The sequence below is a fragment of the Dendrobates tinctorius genome, unplaced genomic scaffold, assembly GCF_039654945.1.
Source record: "Dendrobates tinctorius isolate UK_male_01 unplaced genomic scaffold, ASM3965494v1 ptg000032l, whole genome shotgun sequence".
NCBI classification, from domain to species: Eukaryota; Metazoa; Chordata; class Amphibia; order Anura; family Dendrobatidae; genus Dendrobates; species Dendrobates tinctorius.
The window spans coordinates 18,585,395-18,596,862 of record NW_027361700.1 but is presented as its reverse complement, the minus strand read 5'-3'; the positions used below and the strand labels follow the sequence as shown (position 1 = coordinate 18,596,862).

General features: G+C 39.6%; 1 protein-coding gene across 4 annotated transcripts in view; it reads left to right on the top strand.

The window, feature by feature from the left end:
- The first annotated feature begins 3,961 nt into the window (after positions 1 to 3,961).
- Positions 3,962 to 11,468, top strand: part of PLXDC1 (plexin domain containing 1) — a 167,582-nt gene continuing 160,075 nt past the window's right edge. For 2 of the 4 annotated variants that reach the window (XM_073572525.1, XM_073572524.1), the window contains exon 1: positions 3,962 to 4,249. In XM_073572525.1, the coding sequence (XP_073428626.1) occupies positions 4,165 to 4,249 (85 nt within the window). In that variant the 5' untranslated portion in view covers positions 3,962 to 4,164. The remainder of the gene's footprint in view (positions 4,250 to 11,468) is intronic. The other 2 variants (XM_073572523.1, XM_073572522.1) reach the window with 1 other exon arrangement.

The window sequence follows — 11,468 nt, the reverse complement described above, 5'->3', positions numbered from 1 at the left end:
AAGCGATTAAACAGGTTCAAGTCAAAATAAGTAAAAAAAAAAAAAGAAGGGTGTGGTGCAAAACTACAAATTTTCTGGCAAAAAAAACAAACCTTCATATGGACATCTTGACAGAAAAATAACATTATGGTTAAGGGGAAGGAAAAATAAAAGCTAAAATTTTTTTAAAAAGAAATCTATATATTTTGAATTGTATGAAACATGTTGTTCTGTGCGTTACATACATGGAGTTTTTCTCTTATTTGTTGCTTACTAAAGGTACTAAGTGGCCAAAATATCATTTGGCTTGGTCAAAAAGATAATCCAAAAACTGTACTATTCTTGATTTGTGCATGACAAATAGAAACTCCTTAAAAGTGGGTTAACTTAAAGTCTCCTGTAGGAAAACTCTAGGTTGCGTGTTGTGGTTGTGCAATTGATGCAGATCCTAATAATGTAACGTTTGACTAAAGCATTCATTATTTTCAGTGTGCCAAGTTGTCCCATTAAAGAATCTGCAAAAACCCTAGTCCATGCCATCATCATCTCCCACCTTGACTACTGCAACCTCTTGCTCTGTGGCCTCCCCTCTAACACTCTCGCACCCCTCCAATCTATTCTAAACTCTGCTGCCCGACTAATCCACCTGTCCCCCTGCTATTCCCTGGCCTCTCCCTTCTGTCAATCAATGCACTGGCTCCCCATTACCCAAAGACTCCAGTTCAAAACCCTAACCATGGCATACAAAGCCATCCACAACCTGTGTCCTCCATACATCTGTGACCTCGTCTCCCGGTACTTACCTGCACACAACCTCCGATCCTCACAAGATCTCCTTCTCTACTCCCCTCTTATCTCCTCTTCCCACAATCGCATATAAGATTTCTCCCGCGCATCCCCCTACTCTGGAACTATCTACTACAACATATCAGACTCTTGCCTACCATAGAAACCTTCAAAAGGAACCTGAGGACCTACCTCTTCCAACAAGCCTACAACCTGCAGCAACCACCGATTCACCAAACCGCTGCACGACCAGCTCTACCCTCACCTACTGTATTCTCACCCATCCCTTGTAGATTGTGAGCCCTCGCGGGCAGGGTCCTCTATCCTCCTGTACCAGTCATGACTTGTATTGTTTAACATTATTGTACTTGTTTTTTTTATTATGTATACCCCTCCTCACATGTAAAGCGCCATGGAATAAATGTCGCTATTATAATAAATAATAATAATAAATAATAATAATTCTTAACGTCAGCAAATAAAATATGAAAAAAACTCACATAATTTACTGAGGATAATTAGTATTCGTTCAACCCCAATCATATCACTGTGGTAATTTATATTGTAGTCAATAAGTTTGCAAAAAATATTACTCTAAACACTGCAGTGTAAACATGCTACAACTCTTTTAGCTATATCACAACTAATCCACATGTTTCACAGCACTCAGACCAGTACAGCAAAATCACCGATAGTTCATGACATTAACAGGTTTTCCGGTACGCATCAGATGTACATATTTTGGCTTTGCTGTAAAAATACCATCTGCCAGTGAAACAAAATAAAAGATTAACAAAAAAGAATAGATCTCATTAGCCAAGTTCTCCCCCTCAGCCAGTCCACAAGCAAAGCTGGAGGAGACCAGGAGAGTAAGCAGAAGAAAGTTTTCTTTCTTTAATTTCTCTATTCATTTTAGACAGTGTCCCTTCAATAATCACACTAAGGCTATGTGCCCACGTATGCAGAAAATTTCTGCATGAAAACCGGACTCCTTCCCAGAAAACACGCTTTTTTTCCGTGCGTTTTTTGCACGTTTTCCGCGCTTTTTTTGTGCAAAAAATGATGCGTTTTTTTCCGCGCGTCCCCAGACTCATAGAAAATAGCTAAAAACGCGGACTTTTCCGCAAAATTAATGAGCATGCTGCGTTTTTACCGCAATGTGTTTTTTTCGCAGAAAAAAACGCATCAATATGCACAAAAAGTGCAGAATGCATTATAATGAATGGGATGCTTCTTTTAAGCTGTTTTTAAGCGTTTTTGCTGGTAAAAACGCTTAAAAAACGTGAAAAATGCTTACGTGGGCACACAGCCTAAGAGGAAAGTAACACATTGCTTTAAAAAAAAAACATACCGTACAATATAAACAGAATCACAAGCATTCTTTTGGTTGATGACTTGCGGTTACAGATGCCTGTCTCTACTACAGAAGAAACGGCAAGCAAAAGAAAGTTTAAGTAAGAAACTCCTCAAATGATGAAGAATTAGCCCCCATTTTCTAGGGCCACTTAGGGTGTATTCTGGATGTTTGCGATATAACCACCCATGCAATTCTGAAATCTTCTGTAATTATATCTGCCTGCTAAAGAAAAGATGTTACTTTTAATTACATAGCAACAATCCACTTCTCTGAATGGTAAGCGGAGGAGGTCACTGGGTAAAGTTCCTGTGAAAACAATCCTCTGCACAGTGAACTATTGCAGAATCTCCTTCTCTGTGATATAAAGAAATGCTGCATTGATAATATTAACAGACAGATGTATACATTTCTAGGCCGGATAACACATGATGTAAGGGTTATTTAGGTAACATAAGAAGCACTTGTGATAATCTTTAGTTGTAACACCCACCCATATCCTCATTGCAAAGATGAGTTATCATGGTGCCAATGCCATCCATACACACAGGATGTCTAAAAGTACAGCTGTCTCATCTGCCTGTCTAATAAAAATGTACATCCATGTGTACATGTTAGAAGGATAGGTGACCACCAGATATTGCGGTCAAAACTGGACTATAAGGGTATTGTAGGCCTAAAATAAAGTGTCAATGCAAAATTTGGAAGTGTCCCCCATCATGTACCATTTTTAACAGTGATTTCTTTTAATGTGGCATAGGGCAAACTTCTCTTAGCCTCATGATTTGTGTATATTAGACTGTCCTGTGGTCTACAAAGAAGATATTGGGCCCCATATGAATCTCAAATAGGCCTCAGTTTAGGTGCCTGGCTTTGAAAAACTCAGGGCAGACTGGTCCGATGCTTAGTTCCCTCTTTGTGTCTTTTTCATGATGCTTGGGACCTTTTCTCACCCCTCACTTGCAATGTAGATGTACATGTAGACGTGAACCCTCTATGGCTTCTCGCCATCCTGAAGAGAATAGAACCAATTATGGCTGGGCCCCAGGGGTGTAACTACAATTGGTGCAGGGGTTGAAATTGCATCTGGGCCTTGGACTCAAAGAGGCTCAAATAATTTTTTGGCCCATATTAGAAGACCAATACTACAACAGACCTATGATGGTTAGAGGTTCTGTGGAAGATTTTGCATTGGGCCCACAAGCTTCAAGTTACACTATTGCTGTGCCCCTTTCTCTCTCCAAAGGAATAGCAGTTGCATGGTTTTCTTTCATGGTACAGAAACCCTTGAGCACACGGCACAAACCCTGATACATTAATGGTAGCCATAATAACTGTCACCAAACTTTCCCAAATATATACAGTATGTGAGAAACCCAAGATGACTGTGGCTTTTATTTACTGTTATGTCTATTCTATGAGGTTCATGTCAATGGCTTATATGTTTCTGCCCTATTAAGACACAGAATATAAAAGAAGTGCTTAGCATTCTCATTGGTGTTTTAGTTACGACCTGGTCATGGCCACATCATATATCTGACGTCAGCTCTTCATATCTTGACAGTATTCTGACTTTGCCATGATAACTTTCTTCAAGAGATGTAACAGCCAGGCTGGTTTTATTGTAATGATCCAATCTTTTGAAGATAAGCGGCACATAATATTTCTGGAAGCCCCTTAATCTTGCCTTTTCTGAAACCATATGTCTGCTTGGCTGAGCTGAACAAGCAAAGACAGCTGTTGGCCTAACAATCGCATGTGGTGCACCGGTTAAACTGAATGTTATTTAGGAACGAAGCTGTGTGTAGATTGAGCTGGCCACTAGATGGGGTGAAGTAACACGTCCAATCTCGGTCTCCAGTTGGATTTAGCAAACAGAACATCCTACACTTAGCTTTCTCCTTCAGATGCTCAGGGAGGGGATCATATATTACAACAGAGGGTCTACCTTTGTACAGGGTATGGTCAGAGGAGGTAGCAGCAAAGAGGTAAGAACAGTGAAGCACTGAGGAGTTGGGGCAGGGTTCCACCTCTGGTGTGCGAGGATGTTTTGGATCCCTTTCATCTTCCTGACTCTGCTAGTTACCACGGAGGGTATTATTAAGACTTGGGACTACTCACCTCTATCAGGTAAGTCTTCATATCTACACTAGTTTTTTTTCTCTTGTGTAAAGTTAAAATGTTATGTTTTCATTATCAACCAGGCAGCAAGGACTGTTAGTGGCGTGCCATAAACTCTGACATATTAGGGTGGTACACTAACCCTAGTAACTTTAGACAGTACCTAATTTCCAGATAGTTATTGTGTATACGGAAAGAACATGCATGCACTGAAGAGTACTGCACTTTAAAGGCTCATTCACATGTCAGTATTTGGTCAGTATTTTGCATCAGTGTTTGTAAGCCAAAGCCAGGAATGGAACTTACCAAGAAAAAAATATAATTGAAAGACTGATGTCTGTTCTTTGTTTTCGAGACACTCCTGGTTTTGTCATACAAATACTGATCAAAAATACTGATGTGTGAAAGAGGCCTAATTCTGTCTGTACGTGTGCCTGCTCCATATCTCATAATTCTCCATCTAAGCAGATGCCAATATTATATTTCCCAGTCTTATTTTATTTTCAGTACATTAAGAAAAATAGATATTACGGTATATAGAAACAAAGAGCTGCAAAGAACAAGACAAAAATTCAAAGTGTAGGAAGTTGAATAATACACAGATTATTAACTCTCTAGGGAAAAAAGTTAGCAAAAGGTAAAAACAAGAAGTCATGAAAGTACAGAGACTTAACTCTTTATATACATGTTGTAAACTTTATTAAACAGCATTTTCCCTAATTTGTAATTTCATGTGAAGTCTGGATGTGAATTATGTACTACTAAATTGGTAGCAAAACTCAGTGACAACTAATAGTGGCAGCCATTATATTACCCACAATCACTAACGACGTAGCAACCAAGGACAACATCTGCAAGCAGTTTGTATGTTCTCCCAGTGTTTGCGTGGGTTTCCTCCCATACTCCAAAGACATACTGATAGGGAATCTAGATTGTGAGCCCCTTTGGGGACAGAGATGATAATGTCTGTAAAGCGCTGTGGAATTACTGGTGCTATATAAATGAGTAAAATTAATACAAAATAAATAAGTAAAATCTGTCTAATTTAGCAGTTATACTCCTACAGTATTTCTCCGTTTTTCTGATCAGTCTGTGTAGGTGTCAGTCTTTACTGCAGTTTTATCTATTTGATTATCACAACCAAGGGATATAAGAATGGCTCTGTGTGGTCTATGTGTAGAAGCTGAACTGCAGGGATCCTGGCAGGTGGGCGATATGCTATCTGCAGGCAGCATGGTATACAACTGGTGAAGCAGAGTAGATTAATTTATACATTTGTGGGAAAAGATTTAGTATAATTTGTGATTTATTCTCATTCTGGACTTAACAATGAAGGAGATTGGCCTAATAATCAGTTGACTGTTTTCCCTGTATAATTGTGCTAACAGAAATAGCTGTCAATTACTCATTAGAACCGCCCCCTGGACTCCTAAACTCAAGAATGAACAGGGATTTTAAAGCAAAAATACCAAGATACATTTAATTTTATCCCATAAGAATATATTACTCTGCTCAGCTCCTTGTGTTCTATAACATAGTGCAGGCATATTAGATTGCATGTATATTGTGGCAGGTTGCTTGGGCCACAATGCAAAATCTCTAATAAGGTCCACACCTAATATTTAGAGCATTGGTGAATGTCCTTTTATGTGGCTTAAGGTACTGTCACACTTCGTGATGTACCAGCGATCCCGACCAGCGATATGACGCGGTCAGGATCGCTGGTACATCGCTAAGTGGTCGCTAGTGAGCTGCCACACAGGCAAATCTCACCAGCGACATCGCTGGGGACGGGGGTCGCTACTTACCTGTCACACCAGGCGATCCTGCGTCCTCCCGCCCGGCTCCACGCGTCGCTCGTCTCTCCACAGGAAGCGCCGCAGGAAGCTGACGACGAGAAACAGTCCTGAACGTTCTCGCGCGATCAGCGATAACCAGCGGGGGAGCCGGTCGTAGGTAAGTATCAGACACAGCGATGTCGCTAGCAATATCGCTATAACGTCACAAGTTATAGCGATATTGCTAGCGATATCGCTTAGTGTGACAGTACCTTAAGTGAACTAACACCCCCACATTTGTCTCCCCCTATAACTACATTCTATCAATTGGGTCTTCTGGCTATTTCAAGGGAAACTTTTTAGGAACATAAAAAAGCCATATAACTCATATAATTAGATAATACTTCAGGTGATCTCATTTCCTGTCATGTGTTTCGTTTAGCGCAAATCACCTGTTGTCCTCTGTAAAGCGCCCAAAGAGAGCTTCATAATATGCTTCCAATCATAGTGTCAGGCGGCCCATCCTTGGCTGTGCTCACTCACTCATGAGTAATGAATACAGCGACATCTCTGTCATGCACTGCAACGTCAGAGCGAGATCTTGCGCCTGCACACTGCACCTCCTCATTCTCCCTTTTCTCTCCTCCTTCACTCTGCGATCTCACATTGAACCCGCACTGTGCTCCCATTAACTGCGCATGCGCAGGATTTATAAAACTAGACATGGTGAAATGGGAGGAACAATGGGCTGGAGGGAATGATGATAGGCGTGGATCCGAGTGGAGCATTAGCATATGGAGGACTAGGAGGCATGTGCCAGATAATGAGACTTTTTTCACCAGCATGCTTTCTTCAGAGGCTTTTATAGGGCACTACAGAGTAAGTAAAATTTGAATGTACTGAAACAGCATTTCAAGAACTTTGACAGGCTGTGGTGTGTTTACTCACAAAAAATGACCTGACAGATTCCCTTTAAGGGTAATCAAAATAATGTTTCCGGATAACCCATTTACCAAATATATAGGATTTAAGCAAGATTTTTTGGCGATAAAGAGAATTTGAGAAACATTAATAAGATACTAGGCAACCAAATGCCATCTACCCAACATTACTAGGTGACTGCAATATATGTCGTTTTAAAATGTTAGTTTTCAGAAGAAATTCATTGGTTTATGGTTCCTGGGAATCACAGCATATTGGAGATGATTTTATTAAATCTAGAAATACTGAAGAAAAGGACTAAATATATGATTATACTTACTAATCCATAACATAAAAAGATCAAAAATAATATATACCGCTCAAAAAAATAAAGGGAACACTATAACATAGGATGTGGTATTTTAGTGTTCCCTTTATTTTTTTGAGCAGTGTATATTTTATCATTATCATAGATCAGCCTATTGCAAGAGGTATTGGGGTGAATTTATCAATGTATGAGCATAAGGCCTCATAGAATCATAGAATCATAGAATCGTAGAGTTGGAAGGGACCTCCTGGGCCATCTGGTCCAACCCCCTGCTCAAAGCAGGATTCGCTAAATCATCCCAGTCAGATGTCTGTCCAGCCTCTGTTTGAAGACTTCCATTGAAGGAGAACTCACCACTTCTCGTGGCAGCCTGTTCCACTCATTGATCACTCTAACTGTCAAAAAGTTTTTTCTAATATCTAATCTGTGTCTCCTCCCATTCAGTTTCATCCCATTGCTTCTAGTCTTTCCTTGTGCAAATGAGAATAAAGTTGATCCTTCTACAATGTGACAGCCCTTTAGATATTTGTAGACAGCTATTAAGTCTCCTCTCAGTCTTCTCTTTTGCAAACTAAACATTCCCAAATTCTGCAACCTTTCCTCATAAGACAGGGTTTGCAGACCGGTCACCATTCTGGTCGCTCTTTTCTGAACTTGCTCCAGTTTGTTGATGTCTTTTTTAAAATGTGGTGCCCAAAACTGGACACAATATTCCAGATGAGGTCTGACCAAAGAGGAGTAGAGGGAAATAATGACTTCACGTGATCTAGACTGTATGCTTCTGTTAATACATCCTAGAATTGCATTTGCCTTTTTTGCTGCTGCATCACACTGTTGACTCATATTCAGTCTGTGATCTATTAGTATACCCAAGTCTTTTTCACATGTGCTGTCACTTAGCCCTATTCCTCCCATTCTATATATGTTTTTTCCATTTTTATTGCCCAGATGTAGTACTTTGCATTTCTCCCTGTTAAAAACCATTCTGTTAGTTGCTGCCCACTTCTCCAGTTTATTTAAATCTTTTTGAATCCTCTCTCTCTCTTCTCTAGTATTAGCTATCCCTCCTAGCTTTGTGTCATCAGCAAATTTAATCAGTTTACCCTCAATTCCTTCATCTAAATCGTTGATAAAGATGTTGAACAATACAGGGCCCAGGACAGAGCCCTGTGGTACCCCACTTGAGACATTCTTCCAACTGGATGTGCAGCCATTTACGACCACTCTTTGGGTCCGATCACTAAGCCAGTTATGAATCCACCAAACAGTTGCCTTGTCCATTCCATACTTAATCATTTTTTCAATAAGGATTGTATGAGAGACTTTGTCAAATGCTTTGCTGAAGTCAAGATATACTATATCTACAGCATTTCCTTGATCCACCCAATCAGTGATACCGTCATAGAAGGAAATTAAGTTAGTCTGACATGACTTATTAGTTACAAACCCATGCTGACTCTGTTTAATCACTTCATTCTTATCCAGGTATTGACATACATGTTGTTTAATAATTTGTTCAAAGATCTTTCCTGGTATAGAAGTCAGACTCACCGGCCTATAGTTACCTGGGTCCACCTTCTTCCCCTTTTTGAAGATAGGAACAACATTTGCTCTTCTCCAGTCTTCTGGCACTTCTCCTGTTCTCCAAGAATTTTCAAAGATTATAGAGAGGGGTTCAAAAATTTCTTCTGCTATCTCCTTCAGTACTCTGGGGTGTAATTCATCTGGACCTGGAGACTTGAATTCATTTAGGCTAGCTAAGTGTTTCCTCACTATCTTTCTGTTTATAGATATCCTGGATTCTTCTATTCCCTTAATAGGACAGTGAATAACAGTTGATGTTACATTTCCTTTCTGAGAGAAAACAGATGCAAAATAGGAATTTAAAAGTTCAGCCTTCTCAACATCCTGTCTTACCATTTCATCATTTTCATCCTGTAAAAATCCTATAGCATCTTTGACTTTTCTTTTACTTTTGACATATCCCCAAAATCCTTTATTATTGCTTTTGACATCTCTTGCAAGCCTCAATTCATTTTCAGCTTTAGATAATCTGATTTGTGCCCTGCAGGTTCTGCAGACAGCATTATATTCTTCTTTAGATATGCCTCCCTCTTTCCATTTTATAAACATTTTTTTCTTCCTTTTTAGCATGTGCTTAAGTTCTGTGTTCATCCATCCTGGTTTCCTTAACTGCTTCCTATTCTTCCCTCTTTTCGGAATTGTTAACAACTGTGCTTTGAGAATTTCATTTTTCAAGATTTCCCATCCTTCCTGGACATTTTTGTCTTTAAGGATATCCAGCCATTGGATCCCTCCAATTCTCTTTCTGAATCCCTTATGTACATGAAAGAAGCAATTGATGTTACTACAGTATATGAAGATAGTGATCCCATACTAAAAAGCTGAAAATAATGCATGTGCCAGATTTCCAAGTTCTTCAGGGCAGAAATACATATATTTCAATGACACATTAAGTTGACTTCAGATCAACCTTTTTGCAGGCCCGTCAGGGAAAAAGAAACTTTCTGTTATTGAGCTAATCTTATATTTCCACAGGGTTCAAGGGAAATTGAAAAGGAATGTTTTTTTATCAGCCACTTTTTGAGACAACATTTGGATATCTTCTTTCAAAATGTTACTACATGCCAAAAAAATTTGGTGACAATGCATGCAGGAGCTTTAAAGGCAATTTCTTTGCCCAGCTATCCTGAGACCTGATATAACTATATTTTAACAACTTATTACATTATTCTTATTTCGTTCATTTATTCATTTTACATTGTAACTTATTTATATGATATATGCATATAAATTGTTTAGTGAATCCTGCGCTGCATTGAACAGGGGGTTGGACATGATTAGCCTTGAGGTCCCTTCCAACTCTAGCACTCTATGATTCTATTTAGTACAATGTTTTGGAGCATATATACTAAAAACCTGATATGTCCCCAACACTGATAAGAATGAAATCATCTGTAAAATTACAACGCCACAATGTAATTTCCTAACATCATGAACATATCAGGGTGACCGCAACAACATTGACCTGCCAATAATTCCTTGGATTCTGAAAGGAGATCTCCATAGAAAAACAAACATTGTGAGGTCTCACTCACATCTGTGTTGGAGCCTCCATTGGAGATTCTGTCAAAAATACTGGAAAAATATTGCAGCATGCTGTAAAAATACAGACACCATGATGTACACTTAATTGACTGTACTGTAGTAAATGGGGTCCATCGAGCTCCATTGATGTCTGCAGTGAGACAGATCCCCCAGTGTCACAAATTTTGTTATTCTGCTTCTCTGACAGAACAGAACAACAGAAAGAAACAAATAAAGATGTGAATATAGTCTTAGTTGTAGTTTGTTGGGAAACTGGGAATTGGATCTTCTACTTCCCTTCAGCAGCACCACAGCAAAAATAGAGCAGGGCCCAGTCTCAAATTAAATGGCTGTCCTAGTCAGACACAGATGTGTTAAAGCCCTTCAGAACAACAGACATATTCATTGTAGCTGCTCTAGCTTATCAATCAACTTTCTAAGTAAGGGACGAATCTTTAAAAGGGAATTTGTCATCCCCTGGCACACTTTTCGGACCATAGAAAGAAGGAAGAGGTACAGATTGTCAAAGAAGAGCAGGGTGTAAGGGCGGGATTCCAGAGCTGGATATAAGCACCACAACTGCACGTCACAGATTAGTGACATGCATGGGAGGGGGATGATAGTATAATGAAGAGCGGAAGCAGGGATTTCTTCCAGGCACCGCACACCCAGGAGCCTGGAAGAAATCATGAGCATAATGAAATAAAAGTCTATTTCTCTACATCTAGACAGCAACTACGAGGCATGCAGGTAAGACTGAAATAACATTTCTATTACCTGTATGCCCATAGTAATAGCTGAAAAGTGTCCCAGGGGGTGACAGATTCCCTTTAAATAGGAATAAACTAACAAAGTCTAAGGGTTCACTCACACTGTTGTATATTCTCTCACGATTATACTAATAACAATCGGCTCAAACTCTGTCAGAGTTTGATCCGAGTGTCATCTGAGTGTGATCCGATACTCTCGCATGAGAGATTCGCAGCACAGGTGCGGAGAAGATAGACTCGAGTGACATCCAACGCAGTCCAATATTACACATGACTCAGACATGTTGGGTGCGTGTGATCCGGTTATTCAATGCACTCACAGC